The following is a 21,223-nucleotide window of genomic DNA, read 5'->3' as shown; positions in this document are numbered from 1 at the left end:
GCCCCCCACCACCCCCCGCCGGGTCTCCCTGCGTTCTCTGCGCCTCCCCCCCCCCCCCCCCCCCCCCCTTCCATCGATGACATTCTGTCACTAATGTCAAGTCTTGTTCATCACTTGTTCTTCTCCTAATGTGGCCATACACACCCCTGGAAATGGAGTCAAGGCAGTGAGCATCAAAATGACAGTGGATTGGAAAGTAATAAGAAGCTCCACAGATTCTTTTCTCCAGTTATATTGAGTTATATTATTTTATGTTTCCAACCAGACTGCTCTTTGCTGTATAATGAGTCCTGACTGGTTACAGATCAATGACCAGTCTCAACTCCTCCAGTTCTGACTCGGATATTTCTTTACTTGACCTGAACCTTATGGTCCATTATCTGAGCAAACCTTTCTCTACAGAACAGTGTATCAGCCAGCCCACTGTCAGTGACCCTACCTGTGTCACCAAGGGCTTAGACGTGGAGGGTGACGGCCCGGGCGTGAGAGCAGCCGGTCCTTGTCCCGCCCCACCGGGTGTCGGGGGGGCTCAAACGTGTGGAGTACCTGTGGTTGAACAAGCTCCCGCTCAGCTGGAAGTATTCATCGGACCCAGGCGCCGTAATCCTGCCGGGAGCCGGTCCCACACAAATTCCTCGACACCCTTCATCTCCCTCAGAGACGCAGGGAGGCGGGTCCTGTACAGGCTCCTCCTCCACACCCTGCACTTCCTCGCCCTGGTCCACCTTCCGGACACCAAGTGGCGGTCGGTGTTGCCTTCCGGGCGCGAGGGGGGGGGGCCCCGGTGGGGGTCCCTCTACGCAGGGATTCTCCCCCTCTACATTGGGGACCTGGGGTGGAGGATATTACACCGAGGTGTTCCCTGCAACCTCTTTCTCTCGCGGTTCACAGACTCGCCAGCCGCCTGCCACTTTTGCGGGCTGGAAGAGTCTGTGTACCACGTGTACATGGAGTGCGTGAGGCTGCAGCCTCTGTTTGAATATCTAAAGGGGCTGCTCCTTGCCTTCTGGCTGCATTTCTCACCCACCATCCTCATCTTTGGGCACCCTGTGCGTAGGGGAGAGGGTAGGGCTGAAGATGTCCTGGTTGGGTTGGTCCTGGGCCTGGCCAAGCTGGCCATCCGCGAGTCAAGGCACCAGGCGGTGAAGGGCTCTGCCCGAGCCAGCTGCCTGCCCCTTTTCCGGGGATACGTCCGTGCCCTGGTGGGGTTAGAAAGGGACTACGCCCTGTCCACGGGCACCCTGAGGAAGTTCCTGGACCGCTGGGCTCCGCAGGGTGTTGAATGTATCCTCAATAAGGATAGTAACATAGGTGTATAGTAGTTTATTATGGATATATGTTTGTATTGTATTATGATGGTGGGTTCTGGCTTGTTTAATATAGTGTAAATATTATTTTTTAATAATTGAATACATTTTTTTATTTAAAAAAAAAGGCTTAAAATTGTAAAGAGGATTGGCCTCAGTAACGTTCTGCATTATCTCCATGGCAAACCCTGAGCACCATCATGTAGAAAACATGGAGACGGGAAGAAAATCAATTTTAAAAAGAATAAAACTGTTGCTAAGAGTTCTCATTAATTCACCATGTTTCCCCTAAATTTCTTTATGATCAACAGAATCAGGATTAAAATGACACAACGTGCAGGAGTAACTCAGCGGGTCAGGCCGAGAACATGGACAGGTGATGTTTCAGTTCTGGACTCTTCTTCAGACCGATGTTGCCTGACCTGCTGAGTTACTCCAGCATTTGTGTATTTTTTTGTAAATCAGCATCTGCAGTTGCTCCATTAAAATGTCATCGATTGGTTCGCTGGGGTTTGATATTCAACAGCAGGAAGTCAAGGGTCGAAGGTCCCACGTTAAACCCTGAGCAATCTCAGGACAGGACCAGTTAGGCACAAATTGCTGGAGTAACGCAGCGGGTCAGGTAGCATCTCCGGGCTGATGAGTTACTCCAGCACTTTGTGTCTATATTTGGTATAAACCAGCATCTGCAGTTCCTTGTTATTACAAGTAATCATAAGGAATTGGGTGGCTTCCTCAGGACACCTGAAGGAGTGGGTGAGCTTGGGGAACTGAAGCTAATGCTTTAATTTATTGTCTATAATCTAACATGCAGGTTGTGATGGTGAAAACAACGACTCGCTTTAAGTAATGAAACTTTATATTCCTGGCGCTACAAACACGTCACAGTTCATTGGTATGATGAAGGGTCCAGACCTGAAACATCGCCTATCCATGTTCTCCAGAGATGCTGCCCTGCTGTTACTCTAGCACTTTGTGTCCTTTTGCACAATACTCCAATGCAGGGTAAAGCAACATGTTGTACAACTCTAACGCAACGTCCTCATTCTTGTATTCAATGCTCTGACCAATGAAGGCAAGTGTGCCATACACTTTGATGGGCACAAAATGCTGGAGTAACTCAGTTGGTTAGGCAGCATCTCTGGAGAAAAGGAATAGGGAACGTTTTGGGTCAGAACCCTTCTTTAGGGATATGCTGTACACTTCATTCTGAGTGTCATTACACTTTCTTCACCTCCCTGTCTACTGTGCCACCAATTTCAGGGAACTGTGTACTTGCACCCCTTGGTCCCTCTGTTCTACAACAGTCCCCAGGGCCCTACCATTCACTGGGTAATTCCTGCCTTGATGTTTCACGCTATACGCAGTATCTTGTGTCTAGTGCGCATTGGTGGTGGCGAAACTGCCAGACAAGACCTTAGGTAGGAGAATGATGTTGAGATGGAGAGATAAATTGGCCATTTTTGAAGGGCAGAGTAGACTTGATCGGCCAAATGCTCCTATAACTTATGAACAAGAACTTATGAAGATCGGGGATCAATATGCACTTGCTGTGTGGAGTTTGCAATGTTTATATCCGCAACACCTCCTGCCGTTAGTCCAGGAGGCCACATGCTACAATTCTTCTACATTAAAGGTGCCATAGAAATGGGAAGTTGTTATTGCCATGTTAACCCAGGTCAGTTACAGCAGAGCAGCTACCTGCATGCTTGATAGAAAACTATCCAATATTTAGAATGGACCTACAGTAGATGCAGCCTTAATATTGAGAGACTGTAAGAGAACAGAGATGGGAAGTTGAGTTAACTAATTATAAGCCTGTTGTCTAAACCAGAGTGTTTGAGGTGCTGGTTATTTGTGCGTGTGCTGTGTGATCAGCGAGGAGAGGAATTGTTGTGACCAGACCTAAGAAATAATTAGTGTGCTTCCTTGAAAAGAACATTTCAAATTTCAGTAATCCTTCAAACATCAGTAGCAAAATTCAACTTGCATCAGTTGTTGGATCTGCCTGCAGGGTAGACAACAACATTCACTCATCTCGCCATCCATGTGGAGCTTGTCAGTGACTGGGTGCCAGGGAACTGACAACTGTGCTCCTGCATTACTGGCTCATTCCCTGAGGCAGCAGCGAATCTGTCCTTAACCTCATCCCACCACAGAACATTTGGAAGGATTATTTAAAGGATGGCATGTTAATCATGCACTCATATACATCCACAATTACACAAAACACTTACACAGGTTGAGAAAGCATATAGTCGGGGGTACATCGTAGCTTAGTTTGGGAACAGCTCTACCCAAGTTACAAGAAATTGCAGAGTTGTGAACATAGCGCAGTCCATTGCAGACAGGCTCCCCATCATTGACTCCATCTACACTTCAAACTGCTTCAGGAAAGCAGCCACATAATCAAAGACTTGTCCCACCCCAGCCATTCCTTCTTCTCCCCGCTCCCATCGGGCACAGAAGGTACAGAAGCTTGAAAGCACGCACCACCGGACTCAGGAACAGCTTCTTCCCCTCTGTTATCAGCCTTCCGAATGGTCCTTCCATAAGCTAATATATTGTCCAATTCACCTCTACCCCATTACGGCCATTGGAGTTTGTCTCTGGAACTGATGCAATGCAATGCTGAGAACTATATTATGCACTCTGTATCTTCCCCTTAGTTCTACCTATTGTACTTAAGTTTGACTTGATTGCATTTATGTAAAGTATTTTCTGATTTTTGATTGGATAGCATGCAAAACAAAACTTTTCACTGTACCTCGATACACATGAAATAATAAACCCTAACCTAATAATGATGTAGACACTAACATCAGCCCAACTCAATATCCATGAGCGCACAAGCTAAGACATTCAATATACGCACACACTCAAATGAACAGACGTTTTATCTTTGTATAAATGTTTTATTCAGTGCATCTGTTGGTGTATACAACAAATAATAAACAAGTCAACAGTTGAGAAGATGCAAAAACTGCTTGTAATTATAACCCATGAAATGCTCGGAACAGATTATCCAACATGTTTAACACACAAATCCTAAGTCATGCAGCTCTATTCCATTATTACCAGCTTTCTCCCATGCAACAAATAAATTAAAATAAAGTCTAAACTAATCGACTGAATAACAACAACCTCGGTGCAGCATGTACGGGGATGAGTTTAGGGTAAACTCCCCAAAGGAAACTTCATTTACAACAATTCCCACCATGCCCAGCGCAATAAAAGAATGTCTGGTAGTGTGATACAAATAAGACTTTCTTCTTTGTTATAAAAATGAAGTCACCCAAAACTCTACAGTTTCTTTAAGAATAAAAGTCACCACAATAAAGGTCAAAGTGCAAATCACGAGGAGAGAACAAGTCACAAGGGTGCAATTTGCAATTTGCTAACCAATAGATTTCCATATTCTAGGCGTTGCACTAATATATTATTGTTACTACAAATCTATAAACCCTTTCCTCAAGATTGCTTTGTCACACTTTGAACCACAGGAGAATTAGCCCGAGATGCGGCTTAATTCCTGTCTGCCTGTTTTCGAGTTAGCAACCCTGAATAGTTTTTGAAAGCGATTCTATCCGTTTGTTGGAGTATAAAAAAAACTATAGAACTGCGGTTAGCAAAACACTACCCATGAAGTAAAGAAACTAGATGCAAGTGTACCAGGAGGGGTTGAACAGCATTGAGCCAAGAATGTGATGCAATTAGTTTTTGTGTTCATTTCTTTAGTAAAACCCAAAGGGAACTACAATCCTCTGGTGAGAGCCAATGTTATCTGGGCTTTGTGTGTGTGTTCGACGCTGAGGTATAACTTGCTTTCAGCTGGCGAACAAGGTGTGATACTTTCAATGATTCTTTTGCCAGAGAAACGTCAGACGTCGGGACAATTGGGGCATTTCTTCTGCGCTGCCACTTTCCCAAAATGAGGTTCCATTGGCTATCCAGGTGCCTGGAGACTTGCACAAGCGCTTTCTCAGCTAAAATTATTGGGATTTATCCACCCTCAGAAAAACCAGAAGACCTAAAAGGCTGACAGGAGAGCGACTCTACCCAACCCTGCGGCTGGTTTCCTGAATCATTTTACAACAGAAAGAGAGTGTCTGCTAGTAATAGATTGACAGCATCCACTGGCGACGTGCCTGGACTGGCGGCCCTTCCACCTGGCTACGTCGATTCAGTCTGACTCACCGCCTTGCCCCCGTTTAGCATGGCCGAGGCACTTCTGCTTTTGGTGGGGGTGCCAGAGCGGGACAGCACTTCGGCCAACTCGTGGAGCGACGGCTCTCTGTAGAGGGCGACTGGAAAACAGAAGAGCAGAGCAGCATTAGATAGGGCTACCGGCTGCGTTGTTGCCAGTGTGCAAGCATGTGGACAATACATCCTAGAGTCATAGTCGTAGAGTGGTATAGTCACAGAGCCTTGGAATTACAGAGTCACAGTCGTAGAGTCATAGTCATAGTCTTACAGCGAGAAAACGAGCTGATCGACCCAAATTGCCCGCACCGACCAATATGTTCCTTCTACACTAGTCCCACCTGCTTGCATATGGCACATATCCCTCTAAACCTATCCTATCCATGTACATGTCCAAATGTTTCTTAAACGTTGCAATAATACCAGCCTCAACTAGCTCAACCACCACCTCCTATCTGTTTATCTATTATTCAAATGTCTTTCAAATTGTTGGGTGGGTTCATGGACACATGGATGGATTCCTGCTCTCTCAACCTCTTTCCTATGACATCCTTTTCCTCTGAGCCTGGGTCCAAACCTAAAGATGGTGCATTGTCATGGTCTCAGTTTGTGGGCACTGAGTTTGAGGACCTCAGTGATATGTCTCAACTTTTTAACACCGTATGAAGTGTTATCTACAGTTAATTATCAAAGCTATTACTTTATAAATTGTATATGTTGGTGTAGAATACCCTCGGTTATTCATTTTCCAAGTTTCAAATTTTTATATTTTACTTTACTAAGGGGGTATAAAGGGCAAGGTATCAGCTGTGAGTGCCCATTGGATCAGAGCGGTCTGTTTCACCACCACCTTCGGTCATGGAGCAAAATGGAGGCCTCACCTCAAAATGGAGACCTAACTCCCCACCATGTGGCAGTGATGGGAATGCTCAGAAATCCCTATTGATTTCATACTGGCTTCTGAGCGGCTGTGAGGGAAGGGAGTGGAGAGCGGAGGTAGACAACAGAAACTGTGGTTTGTGCTGTGGGACTCCGGTCTAGCTGATTCTTGGTCTCTGTAAAAGCCTTAAGGGCCTGTCCCACTTGGCGATTTTTTCGTTCACTGCCGGCGTCATATCAATGTCGCCAAAAGATTTTGAACATTTCAAAATCCAGCGGCACTTGAAAAAACACCGCGCATCATAAGTCATCACGCTGCGTCACGCCGCATCACACAGCGTTTTTTTCGGAGACCTGATACGTCAGTCAATGATGCCAGCAGTCGCCGAAAAAATCGCCTAGTGGGACAGGTCCTGTAGACACCTCCAGATAATTAGCCGGTTGACTCCAAGGCTCTATGGACCTGTGAGCTTCCCTCTTTCATTGGCTCCGACCTCCCCTCTTGCACAGAGTGCTGTAAGGTTGTAGATTGGGCAATCCACAGCCATGCCCAGCAGTGTAACTGAGGGAGTCCAATGAAGCAGCACATTCTCTGCCCAGTGAAATTATTTTCTTATGTACAGTTCAGTAAAGTATTGCAATACCTAAGCACATGACAATTAGCAAAGTGTACAGAAATAGTCTACTGCATTCAAGAGCTGCCAGATATTCGCACCATTCTCAAAGTCCGGTTAATGCTCTAGTTCTTATGAGTGGTACCTGATCCAGACAGGCCCCAGGCTGCTGCGGGCTTCCCGCCATTGACTGAAGGGCCTGTTTCCATGCTGTATGACCCGCTGACTCTACGACTATGACATCCAAATTGTGCAGCTCTCTGAAAGCTCTGGGATACCAGAATGTTTCATGGATTGGTGGGTATTAGCGAGAAGGAGAGGTTGGAACCACTTTTGCACATTCCAAAGCCTCCACATCCTTCCTGGAACAGGGCGACCAGAACGGCACACAATATTCTCCACTTTCTCTTTTTGGCTCTTCTTGACAACGTGTGTTCCTTTCACAGACACTGTATCCCCTCATCAAACTACAGGGAAAGCAGTTTGCGTTTTACTTTAGAGCAAAAATACCAAGAAACTCAAAATCTGAAGCAGGAGTAGAAAATGCTGGAAATACTCAGCAGGTGAGGTAACATTTGTAGAGATAGAGACATGATATATGGCAACACTTCAATAAGACAATCGCTGTGAGATGTTGCTCAGTAGAAACTGCCTCCATGTTTATTCCAATAACATTAACTACAACTCACAACTGGCCATGGACAACATTGAGAAGTTCTGTGGAAGAACAATTTCCTTTCACTCCTGTGGAAATCTAATCGCTTCTTCAATAAAATTTCCTTTGGTTGAGATCAAGATATATTGAGATAGAACATAGAGTACAGATTATGGATTCAGGGAAACCAATCAAAACTTTTTCAGGTAGTCTAGATGTACCTCACCTTCTTCAAAGTATTAAAAGTTATACACCATAATTTTCGGCACTAACAGGGGACATAAGTCAGACATACAGGAGATAATGGAACTCAGAATATAAATGAGGTCGTTTAATCACTTCTGACCAGCAATGAAAAATTACCACTTTGACGCTTTTTATAGCTTTCAATTTTGCTTCACGCAAACTTAAATTAAGTTTCAGGGCAACTTTTCTGTTGCTGTTTTTAATGTAAATTCTGGCAGATGAAAATTGTAGTTTCAGATAGCCTCACTCTCCTGAACACCCTGACTCTGTGCTTGAGGAAATAGTCACTCCCCAAACTGTGCAGAGAGTGAAACAGAGACGCTCACAGCTCCTCACTCCGGCTCCATTCTGGCGGGGATGGTGAATGGGACAGCCAGGCCTGGCTGATGTTGGATGCAGACATCAGGAACTACATGTATTGGAATGTTGAGCAAAACACAAAGTGCTGGAGGAACTCCGAAGGTCAGGCAGTATCTGCGGAGAGAATGGACAGGTGGCGTTTTGGGTCGCGACCCTTCTTCATTCCCTTACACAGATGCTGCCCGAGCTGCAGAGTTACTCCAGCACTTTGCGTTTTGTTTCAGATTTTAGCATCTGCAGTCTCTTGTGGCACCACTCACGTTAGAGAGTCTTGCATCAGTGAAGGTGGAGCTGCAGCTGTTGTTTGGATGGGACCCCTGCAAGACATGATGTGGTCCCCCACATAGACCCTGGTGCATCACCATCCCACTGCAGGCAACTCAGATAGTAGAGGTAGAAGCAAGATAGTAGAGATAGAAGCAAGGGAAAAGCCTTGTGGAAACAAGGAACTGCAGTTGCTGCTTTACAAAAAAAGACAAAGTACTGGAGTAACTCAGCAGGTCAGGCCGCATCACTGGAGAACTGGAGTAGAAACATAGAAACATAGAAAATAGGTGCAGGAGTAGGCCATTCGGCCCTTCGAACCTGCACCGCCATTCAATATGATCATCCCTCAGTATCCTGTACCTGCCTTCTCTCAATACCCCCTGATCCCTTTAGCCACAAGGGCCACATCTAACTCCCTCTTAAATATCGCCAATTAACTGGCCTCAACTACCTTCTGTGGCAGAGAATTCCAGAGATCACCACCGTGTGAAAAAAATTTTCTCATCTCATTCCTAAAAGATTTCCCCCTTTTCCGTAAACTGTGACCCCTTGTTCTGGACTTCCCCAACATCGGGAACAATCTTCCTGCATCTAGCCTGTCCAACCCCTTAAGAATTTTGTAAGTTTCTATAAGATCCCCCCTCAATCTTCTAAATTCTAGCGAGTACAAGCCGAGTCTATCCAGTCTTTCTTCATATGAAAGTCCTGACATCCCAGGAATCAGTCTGGTGAACCTTCCCTGTACTCCCTCTATGGCAAGAATGTCTTTCCTCAGATTAGGAGACCAAAACTGTACGCAATACTCCAGGTGTGGTCTCACCAAGACCCTGTACAACTGCAGTAGAACCTCCCTGCTCCTATACTCAAATCCCTTTGCTATGAATGCTAACATACCATTGGCTTTCTTCACTGCCTGCTGCACCTGCATGCCTACGTTCAATGACTGGTGTACCATGACACCCAGGTCTCGTTGCATCTCCCCTTTTCCTAATCGGCCACCATTCAGATAATAGTCTACTTTCCTGTTTTTGCCACCAAAGTGGATAACCTCACATTTATCCACATTATACTGCATCTGCCATGCATTTGCCCACTCACCCACCCTATCCAAGTCACCTTGCAGCCTCCTAGCATCCTCCTCACAGCTAACACTGCCCCCCAGCTTCGTGTCATCCGCAAACTTGGAGATGTTGCATTCAATTCCCTCGTCCAAATCATTAATATATATTGTAAATAGCTGGGGTCCCAGCACTGAGCCTTGCGGTACCCCACTAGTCACTGCCTGCCTGCCATTCTGAAAAGGACTCGTTTACTCCTACTCTTTCCTTCCTGTCTGCCAGCCAGTTCTCTATCCACATCAATACTGAACCCCCTATACCGTGTACTTTAAGTTTGTATACTAATCTCTTATGTGGGACCTTGTCGAAAGCCTTCTGAAAGTCCAGATATAACACATCCACTGGTTCTCCCCTATCCACGCTACTAGTTACATCCTCGAAAAATTCTATAAGATTCGTCAGATGTGATTTACCTTTCATAAATCCATGCTGACTTTGTCCAATGATTTCACCAATTTCCAAATGTGCTGCTATCCCATCTTTAATAACTGACTAGCAGTTTCCCCACTACCGATGTTAGACTAACTGGTCTGTAATTCCCCGTTTTCTCTCTCTCTCCCTTTTTAAAAAGTGGGGTTACATTAGCTACCATCCAATCCTCAGGAACTACTCCAGAATCTAAAGAGTTTTGAAAAATTATCACTAATGCATCCACTATTTCTGGGGCTACTTCCTTAAGTACTCTGGGATTGGTAATGTTTCAGGTCGGGACCCTTCTTCAGACAGATTGTGGGGGGTGGGGGGGGGGAGAAAGCTGGAGGAGAGGAGGGGCAGGACAAAGCATGGCAGGTAATAGGCAAACACAGGCGAGGGGGATTCTGACAGACAGATAGTTGGACAAAGGCTAGTGAACCTAGGGGGTGGCACAGTGATAGAGTTGTGGCCTTACAGCACCAGCAGTGGTAGGGTCGCTGCCTTACAGTGCCAGATACCCGGGTTCGATCCTGACTACGAGTGCTGTCTGTACGGAGTTTGTACGTTCTCCCTGTGACCTTGTGGGTTTTCTCCGGGTGCTCCGGTTTCCTCCCACACTCCAAAGGCGTGCAAGTCTGTAGGTTAATTGGCTTCTGTAAATTGTAAATTGTCCCTAGCGTGTAGGATAGTGCTGGTGTACATGGCGAAAAAAAGCCTCACCTTCTAGCGGTTTGGGGAGGAAGTGGGCGGCTGGTTTGTTTTTCTTCACGTGATTGCCCTTCATGATCTCACCATCCTTGTTGAGACCCAGATACCAGCCTCTGCCAGATTGCTGCTGTCGGTACAACATAGACGAGTAGGTCACATAGTAGTTTTCAAACACTGACTCTTTGAACCTGCATTCGGGGGTGAAGTGTTCCTGTTCAAAGAGAAAAAAACAGAGGAGACGTTAACTTTTTCACACAATCCACAGTTTCTCAGAGAAAGTTATTGTGTGCCAAGACATTTTTTACATGATTCTGTAAAAAAAGGCACATGGTGCGAGAGTATCTCAGCGGATCAGGCAGTATCTCTGGAGGACACCTCTGGAGGACACGTTCCAGGATGAGACCCTTCTTCAGATTCCTATTAGAAGTATATAAAATTATGGCCTATCCATGTTCTCCAGAGATGCTGCCTGACCCGCTGAGTTACTCCAGTACTTTGTGTTATTTTAGTGAACCGGCAATCTGCAGTTCCTTGTATTACCATGTTTGAACCATGTTTTTCATTTGACAGCTGGAGGTGGCTGCTCCCTGCGTACAGTTAGCTACCTTATCCATTTGCACAATGAAAGTCCTGGACAGAGCTGGCAAGGACACTATGTTTCCATTAGTGGGAGAGTTCTTGCAGAATTTTCCACCCAGAGGAACTATGGTGGCAGTGGGGCTAAACTGATGGGTGCACTCTCCCACACTCCTTACAACCCTTCTGAGACATTCCTTGCAGTGCCTAAGGACTTCCTGGTTCAAGTGGAAGCCCTCTTCTTCTTCAGGAGGCACAGAGGAGTTTAATGTTGTTTATTGGGACAACCATCCTCCCTTCAATCTCTGGTATTAGAGCAGTAGGTCGCAGTAGATAGGAAAAGGTAAGTTAAATTTACATCAGGAGTCATCGCAATGCACAGCCACAGAAACAGGCCCTCCAGCCCATCTCATCGAAGCTGATTGTGATGTCTATCACTGCTAATCCCCACCTGCCTGCATTGGGTCCATATCTCTCTGCATCTCTCACATCCTTGTTGGAAGCACGTCTGTTTTTAAAGTTACATAAACACACATGTAAGCACAACAGTTCAATGTCCAGCCAGGATTTAGTTTACAGATACAGCACAGAAACAGACCCTTCGGCTCACCGAGTCCATGGACCACCCATTCGCACTAGTTGCGTGTTATCCCACTTTTTGCATCCATTCCCTGCATATTAGGGGCAATTTACAGAAGCCAATTAACTTACAAACCCGAGCGTCTTTGGGATGTGGGAGGAAACCGGAGCTCCCGGAGGGAACTCATGTGATCACAGGGAGAACATGCAAACTCCACACAGACAGCAGCTGAGGTCCGGATCGAACCCAGGTGCTGTGAAGCAGCAGCCTATTTCACACCAACCTCTGATAAAGCTAGTGGGTAGAGATGCCCTCCTTGTGTCAGACACTGGAGGATACACACTCCACCCCACGCCCTCCACACTCCCGCCAGGGGAGGTTGCTCCAGGCCAATTATCTCACCGCCGCCTGAAAGTGAAGCATCCATCACAGCTCGCATAGACAAAGAGTTGGAATCTACAGCTGCACAGTGGGTGCCGTTAGTCAACCAATTCACAGTATGATTTATGTCCTTGCAAATCTGCTTTGTAGAATGCCAACTCTCCTTATTTCACTCCTCCAGGGAAAATCACAAATGCAAAACAACCCTCCCCGTCGATCTACGTTCCAGGAAAGGACTTCTAAAATGCACAACGCCTGTCTGAGGTAAAGGATCCTGACCCGAAACGTTGCCTGTCCATTCCCTCCATAGATGCTGCCTGACCAGCTGAGTTCCACTAGCGCTTTGTGTGGTGCCATCTTCCTGCTAGATCTTTTATCGGTAATCTTGTCACAAGCAAGCGCGTGTTTTTTTTGCTCCCGATTCCCGCATCTGCTATTCATGTGTCTCCATTTTGCTGTTGTGTGTAAGAAGGAACTGCATATGCTGGTTTAAACCGAAGATAGACACAAAAAGCTGGAGGAAAGGGCCTGTCCCACTTGGGCGTCATTTGCACGTCATGCATATGGCGCGCAAAGATTTTGTACATCACAAAATCCTGGGGCGCTGCCCGTGATCGCCCGTCACTGCCTATGTCACCACGCACCGTGCGCGAGTCATGCACACCATGTGCGCGTAATGCGTCATCACGTGTGCGTCACGACGCATGAGTCGTGCGTTGTGACGCGTAAATTATGCTGCGTAAATGAAGCGCAAATGACGCCCAAGTGGGCCAGTCCCTTAACACAGCAGGACAGGCAGCATCTCTGGAGAGAAGGAATGGGTGACGTTTCGGGTCGAGGCCCTTCTTCAGACTGATTAAGGATGAGAGAAACGATGGTGATGTGGGGAGAAGAAGTACAATGAAATGATATGCAAAAAAGTAGCAATGATAAAGAAAACAGGCCATTGTTAGCTGTTTGTAGGGTGAAAATGAGAAACTAGTGCGACTTGGGTGGGGGAGGGACAGAGAGAGAGGAAATGCTGAGGCTGCCTGAAGTGAGAGAAATCAATATTTATACCACTGGGCTGTAAGCTGTCCAAGCAAAATATGAGATGCTGTTCCTCCAATTTGCATTTTGCCTCACTCTGACAATGGAGGAGACAGGACAGAAAGGTCTGTGTACGAATGGGAAGGAGAATTAAAGTGTCCAGCAACCGGAAGATCAGGTAGTTCAGGCGGGCTGAGCGAAGGTGTTCCGTGAAACGATCGCCCAGTCTGTGTTTGGTCTCGCCGATGTATATGAGTCCACATCTTGAACAATGGAGACAGTAGATGAGGTTGGGGGAAGTGCAAGTGAACCTCTGTCTAACCTGAAAGGACTGTCGGGGTCCTTGGACAGTCGAGGGAGGAGGTATAGCGACAGGTGTTACATCTTCTGTGGTTGCAGGGGAAGGTGCCTGGGGAGAGGATGGTTTGGGTGGGAAGGGATGAGTTAAACAGGGAGTTGCGGAGGGACCAGTCTCTGCGGAAGGCGGAAAGGGGTGGAGATGGAAAAATGTGGCTCGTGGTGGGATCCCGCTGGAGGTGGCGGAAATTTCGGAGGATTATAAGTTGTATGCGACGGCTGATAGGGTGGATGGGAGAGGGGAATCTCCATTCCCTAAGGTTGAGAACATCTCGGATGTCCTAGTATAGAACACCTCATCTTGGGCGCAGATACGGTGTAGACGGAGGAATTGGGAGTAGGGGATAGAGTCTTTGCAGGAAGCACAGTGGGAAGAAGTGTAGTTGAGATAGCTGTGGGAGTCAGCGGGTTTGTAATAGGCATCAGTCACTAGTCCATTTCCTGTGATGTAGACTGTGAGATCAAGAAAGGGGATGAAGGTGTTGGAGATGGTGCAAGTAAATTTGAGTGCAGGATGAAAATTGGTGGTGAAGTTGATGAAGTCCTTGAGTTCTGCATGGGTGCAGGAGGTGCTACCTCCTGTACCCATGCTCCCTCATGCTACCTCATGTATGAGCCACAAATGTGGCCATGAGCCACATTTTCCCATCTCCGCCTCTTTCCGCCTTCTGCAGAGACTGGTTCCTCCGCAACTCCCTGGTTAATTCATCCTGATGCAGTGATCACTGTAACGGAGATAGAGTTTGGGGGATAGGGCCAGTGTATGCCTGGAACAGGGAATATTCAATGTGCCCTACATAGAGGCAGGCATAGCTGGGGACCTTGCAGGTGCCCATAGCTACGCCTTGGACTTGGGGGAAGTGGGAGAAGTCAAAGGAGAAGTCCTTTCAGGTTAGACAGAGGTTCACTTGCACCTCCTCCAACCTTATCTACTGTATCGATTGTTCAAGATGTGGACTCTTATACATCGGCGAGATCAAACGCAGACTGGGCGATCATTTCGTGGAACACCTTCGCTCAGCCCGCCTGAACCAACCTGATCTCCCGGTTGCTGGACACCTTAATTCTCCTTCCCCTTCCTACACAGACCTTTCTGTCATCGATCTCCTCCATTGTCAGAGTGAGGCTGAACGCAAATTGGAGGAACAGCATTTCACACAGTATTTCACTTGGGCAAAATAGTGACATGAATTTTGATTTATCTCACTTCAGGTAGCCCCGGCATTCCCTCTCTCTCTATCCATCCCCCACCCAAGTCGCACTAGCTTCTCATTTTCATCCTACAAACAGCTACCTTTTTACATATCTTTCATTCATTGTTCTTTATCTCTCCACATCATCTTCTATATCTCTCGTTTCCCTTATCCCTAACCAGTGGGAAGAAGGATCTCGACCCGAAACGTCACCCATTCCTTCGCTCCAGAGACGATGCCTGTGCCACTGAGTTCCTCCAGCTTTTTGTGTCTATCTTCTTTTTTGCTGTCGTTTGTTGATGAATTTCTGTGGCAGTGACCTGCGATTTGCTCCTGTGCTCATCAAAACTTGTTGTCACCTCTTTGAAACATTCAGTCAGATTGGTCAGATAAGATCTCAGCTAAACATAGCCAGGCTGACTGCCTCTGATTAATGTAGAACCAAGGAACTGCAGATGCTGGTTTACAAGCAAAAAAGGTGCTGGAGTAACTCAGCGGATCAGGCAGCATCCTGGGAGAAGTTGTTCATGAAGGGACTAGATACGGTGAATTGTCAGAGTATTTTACCCAGGGAAGGGGAATCAAGAACCAGAGGACATAGGTTTAATGTGAGAGGGGCTAGATTTAATACATCACTCATGGGCAACTTTTTCACACAGAGGGTGGTGGGTGTATGGAACGAGCTGCCAGAGGAGGTAGTTGAGTTAGGTACTATCACAACATTTAAAAGACATTTGGACAGGTACATGGATAGGAGAGGGATATGGGCCAAATGTGGGCAGGTGAGACTAGCTTAGATAGGGCATCTTGGTCAGCCTGGACGAGTTGGGTTGAAGGGCCTGTTTCCGTCCTGTGTGACTTTATGACTGTTAATCTAGGTGATTGCACTCTAGAATGGTCCTGGCCAGGGGGAGTGAGAAATGACAGATGATTCTGCTTTGAGTTCCCGAGGATGTTCAGCAGCCCTGGGCATGCAGTTAGTTTAGTTTAGTTTAGTTTATTGTCATGTGTATCGAGGTACAGTGAAAAGCTTTTTGTTGCATGCTAACTAGTCAGCGGAAAGATTATACATGATTACAATCAAGCCGTCCACAGTGTACAAATACATGATATAAAGAATAACGTTTAGTCCAAGATAAAGTCCGATTAAAGATAGTCCGAGGGGCTCCAATGAGGTAGATAGTAGCTCTCTAGATGGTGATAGGACGGATCAGTTGCCTGATAACAACTGGGATGAAACTGTCTCTGAATCTGGAGGCTTGCATTTTCACACTTCTGTACCTAAACGCTGAATGTTAGACTAAATGCTGGGGCTGAAGTGGACCTCGTTGAGATGTCAAGAGGCATTGATCTCGGAATGGGCAACTTGTCAGGAATCTCTCACCAGCAACCACTCGTACACCATCTTGGAAGCTGGTCTGACATCTAGTTCTTGCAGTAAGTGGGTGGGGCAGGAGAATGAAGCTGTCAAAAGCTGATCGCCGCAGGTACAAAGAAATAAAACACAAACTAGGTGCTGGACAAGATCACATGATTGCTCATTCATGCCCCAGCTTTCAGCATGGTCATACAGTCATATTCATCATCATTGAAAATATGCAGTGGGACGTCCAACGGGAATGGTGACGGACGCACCAGTCTGTCCTCCAGTTTCTGCGGACTTCCGCCATTGGAGTGTAGGATTTTGGTGTGTGTGCTTTATCATCATTCCTTACAATGCTATGTACGACAGTGATCGCAACTTCTATTGAAGTGTGGATGTCCGTTGGCTCGCTAGAAGCTCATCCGCCCTTTGACAGGTCTTGTTTTTGGTCCTGCTGGGAGTCCACAGCCTCCTCCTCACCTGGCAAACCAGGTGGGGGAGACAGTTTAGTCGCCGACTATCAGACCATGGAGTAGGTAGCGCGGGATTACATGGTACCCGTGGTGGAGGGACCTCCCCCCGACCTGACCCGTCATAGAGAGATGACAGACATAGAGAGACTATAATCTGTAATCCCATCAGAGGGAATGCACCTTTGTTATTGTTGAGCAAAACACAAAGTGTTGGAGGAACTCAGTGTGTCAGGCAGCCACTGGGGAGGGAACAGACACATGATGTTTTGGGTCGGAACACTTCTTCAGATGATACTCAGTCTGAAGAAGGGTCCCACCCCAAAATGTCGCTTGTCCATTCTCTCCACAGATGTTGCCTGACCTGCTGAGTTCCTCCAGCACTTTGTGTTTTGCTCAAGGTTTCAGCATCTGGAGCTTCTTCTCAACAATCTATAAGTGGGGGCACTGTCCAAATCACCACCAGACTCAGGAACAGCTTCTTCCCCTCTGTTACTGGGCTTCTGAATGGTCCTTCCATTAGCTAGGGTACTCTCTGATTCATCTCTACCCCATTGCAGACTTTGCCTCTGGAACTGTTGCGCTACAATGCTGAGAACTATATTCTGCACTCTATACCTTCCCCGTTGCTCCACCTATAGTATGAGTTTGTCATGATTGTATTTATGTATGGTATTATCCAATGTGGATAGGTTTGCACTTTACCTCAATACACTTGACAATAATAAACCTAAACCTAAACGATCAGTCTCTTGAACACAACACAACACTAATCTCAACTCTAATCTACAGACTGTCTTTGGTTGAACGAAAGACCTCGGACTTTTTTGCACTAGAATTGGGGTAATTAATTTGTTGAATTTTTGGTTATTCCATATTCATCCATGTGTACTGGGTTTATAGGCCTATTATGCTGCTGCAAATAAGAATGTTATTGTTCTATGTTCGGTAAATATGATCATTGAACACTCGTTACTCTTGTCCCAGCCACTATTTTAAACCCTCTCTAGTCGCGGCAGCGATCGTCCCTGCTTGGATATTGGTTCCCCTCCAGTTCCACCAGACTTGTGTTCAGGTCCCATAGCCCACACACCCAGGCTGACACTCAGTTGTGGCCATCCAGCGTTGAGGGAGTGTAGCATTGCTGGAGGGTCAGTCTGGGTGATGTTAGAGTGGGGCAGGTAGAGGCAGGGTGAAGGACGGGCAAGATGTTCTTGTAGCTTTGGGAACACGCAATTTAGTTTAGTTTGGAGATGCAGCGCGGAAACAGGCCCTTCGTCCCACTGAGTCCATGCCGACCAGCGATCCCCGCACATTAACACTATCCTACACACACTAGGGACAATTTACACACACACCAAGCAAATTAACATACATACCTGTACGTCTTTTGAGTGTGGGAAGAAAACCAAAGATCTCAGAGAAAACCCACGTAGGTCATGGGGAGAACGTACAAACTCCGTACACACAAGCACCTGTAGTTGGAATTGAACCCGGGTCTCCGATGCTGCGCCACCGTGCCATCCTACATGATCCTCATGCAACATCAGGATCGTATTGCTCCTTTGGGAAGCTTGTTGTACACAAAGAGACTGTTCATCCAGTTTTTAACAAGATGTGAGGTGATGGGTCTCACCTGCAGGTCATGAAAATTGCTCCAATATTATAAGTAAAGGCGTCACAGGGGCGCAACTGTACAGGTGCTGCCTCATAGTGCCAGAGACCCGGATTCGATCCAGACCTTGAGTGCTATCTATGTGGAGTTTCCATGTTCCCCCGGGTTTTCTCTGGGTGCGTCGCTTTTCTTCAAAGAAGTATCAGTTTGTAGGTTAATCAGCCGCAGTAAATTGCCGCTAGGGTGTAGGGGGTGGATGAGGAAGTGGGACGATGTAGAACCAGTGTGAACGGGTGATCGACGGTCAGCGTGGACTCGGTAGCCGAAGGGCCAGTTTCCATGCTGTATATCTAAACTAAACAATAGTTTACTTATACCTCCTATACCTCTTCCCTCGACTCTGGCCAGGGACCCCGACAGTCCTTGCAGGTGAGGCAGAGGTTCACGTACCTCCTCCAACATCATCTATTGTATCCGCTGTTCCAGGTGTGGACTCCTATATATCGGCGTGACAAAGCACCTTCGCTCAGTACGTCTTGACCTAGGCAATTGCCCGGTTGCCAATCGCTTTAACTCCGCTTCCCATTCCCACGCTGACAATTCCCTCCTGGGCCTCCTCCACTGTCTGAGTGAGACCAAACACAAATTGGAGGAACAGCACCTCATTTGTTTGGACAACTTCCAACCCTGTGGTTTGAATATTGATTGATCTAACTTCAAGTAACCCTTGTATCCCCTCTCTCTCCGTTTCTCCCCCACCCTTATTGTCGTACTAATTTAACAGTTGTCCTGTTAAGTTCTACTGTTTGTATCACTCGTTATCACCTTCTCTACAGCCAACAATGAACCATTGTGGGCTCCACCTTTCCTTGATCATCACTACTTTTTGCATATCTTTCATTCATTTGTTCTATGTACCTATTCAAATCACTAATTTCCCTCTCCCATAACTCAGTCTGAAGAAGGGTCTCGACCTGAAACATCACCTATACCTTTTCTCCTGAAATGCGGCCTGACCTGCAGAGTTACTCCACCATTTTGCGTCTACCTTTGGTGCAAACCAGCATCTGTAGTTCCTTCCTAAACAAATTGACTGTTCATCTAGTTTCACACAGGCTGTGAGGTGATGAGTGTCATGTGCAGGTCATGAAAATATAAGTTTTTCTCTTTAGCTGAACTTTCAGGAAAGTTCAGTCTGAACATTTACAATACAATCAATACAATCAGTTTTATTCGTCACTTGCACATAAAGTGCAAGTGAAATGAATTTGCCAGCAGCGGTACAATGAAAAAGAGCACACAAAAACACAATGAATTTAACACAAACATCCACCACAGCATTCATCACTGTGGTGGAAGGCACAAAATTTGGCCAATCCTCCTCCATTTCCCCCCGTGGTCGGGACCTCAACCCTCCACAGCCGCCGCTGCGGGCGTCCAGATGAATGAAAGTCAAGGTAAGTCCTGAAACGGTGCCTCCCCCCACCGGAGACCGGGGCTTCAGGTTGGTGTAGGCCGCAGGCTGGCGGTCGGAGATTTAAAGTTCCTGCCGTGCCGCAGCCAGAAGCACCGCAGACCGCAGGGCTGGTGGTCGAAGTTCACCTCCAGGGGTGCCCGGCGAGGGACCCTGCTCCTGATGGTAAGTCCACGCCGCGCCCGCGGTAGAAGTAGGCCGCGGGCCGGTGGTCAGAGCTCTTCTCCTCCCGAGTCCCCAACAAGGGATCCCAGGCTCCTGTCGCCGTGCCAGCTGGAGCTCTGCAGACCGCGGCTTCAGGCTGCCGCGGGCCAGGCTGCCGCGGGCCAGCGAAACAGAGAAAGTTGAAGATCTATCCTGTGTACTCACACCATGGAGTGGGTGAATATCTTTTTAGACCTTTAGACTTTAGAGATAAATCGCGGAAACATGCCCTTCGAACCACCGAGTCTGCAACGACCACCAATAACCCTGTACACTAACAATATTCTACACACTAGGGATAGTTTAAAAATTTACCAAAGTCAATTAACCTACAAAGCCTGGAGAAAATCCACGCAGTCATAGAGAGAACATACAAACTCCGAACAGACAACACCGTAGTTATGTTTGAACCCGGGTCTCTGGCACTGTGAGGCAGCAACTCTACCACTGAGCCACGTGGCACCCTGTTTGAAGACCAGCGGGATAAGTTCGCCGGCTGGAGACTGACGATGCCCTCTCATCAGATGCTGACCGTCTTGTTGAGAAAGCAGCAACCTGATTACATGGCGTAATTTTCCTTCAGATTTCGCGCCAGACCAGCAAAGCTTACAAAGCTGGTGTGTGATCAATAACTAGCCCAGGCAATTCTGAATCCATTAATAAAATGCCTAAAATCATTGCAGAGTATGAGTTACAAACATTGTCAGTAATTAAATGGGCAATTGATTATTACAGCAATTCACTGCTCAAATCACATACCTTCACCCAACAGAGTAGATCCAATGCAAAAATCCAACCTGCTGCAGGAACCTAGCGGCTCTGATCTAGATCCTGTCTCAGGGCTGGATATAATTCCTGATCCCTAACCACTGCCAGTAATTCTCTATGATTGGATCCACTCACACATTGAGAGGTTATTGCAATATCCGAGGACACAGAGTAACACAGCAGGTCAGGCAGCATCTCTGGAGAACATATATAGGTGACGTCTCGGGGTGGCACCCTCTTTCAGACTAATCTAGTCTAAAGAAGGATCCCAACACAAAATGTCATCTATTCATGTTCTCCAGAGTTACTCCAGCACTTTGTGTCTTTCATTGTAAACCAGAATCTGCAGTTCCTTGTGAATATGGAATATCAGAGGACTTTTTTCTGCAAGAGGTTTTTCTGCAAGACCTCGGTCTACTCTCACAGATGGACACAAGTGAAT

At 46.8% G+C, this 21,223-nt stretch overlaps 1 protein-coding gene across 8 annotated transcripts in view; it reads right to left on the bottom strand.

The window, feature by feature from the left end:
- Positions 1-4,201: 4,201 nt before the first annotated feature.
- The window catches only part of fgf13 (fibroblast growth factor 13), a 312,099-nt gene continuing 295,077 nt past the window's right edge, over positions 4,202-21,223 (bottom strand). For all 8 annotated transcript variants that reach the window (XM_033030312.1, XM_033030310.1, XM_033030313.1 and 5 more), the window contains 2 exons: positions 10,784-10,982; positions 4,202-5,614 (listed from right to left, as the gene is read on the bottom strand). In XM_033030312.1, coding sequence (XP_032886203.1) covers positions 5,481-5,614; positions 10,784-10,982 — 333 coding nt within the window. In that variant the 3' untranslated portion in view covers positions 4,202-5,480. The remainder of the gene's footprint in view (positions 5,615-10,783; positions 10,983-21,223) is intronic.

Source organism: Amblyraja radiata, chromosome 12 (genome assembly GCF_010909765.2).
Source record: "Amblyraja radiata isolate CabotCenter1 chromosome 12, sAmbRad1.1.pri, whole genome shotgun sequence".
Lineage (NCBI taxonomy): Eukaryota > Metazoa > Chordata > Chondrichthyes > Rajiformes > Rajidae > Amblyraja > Amblyraja radiata.
The sequence above is the reverse complement of the archived record's forward strand: the minus strand, read 5'-3'. Positions and strand labels throughout refer to the sequence as shown.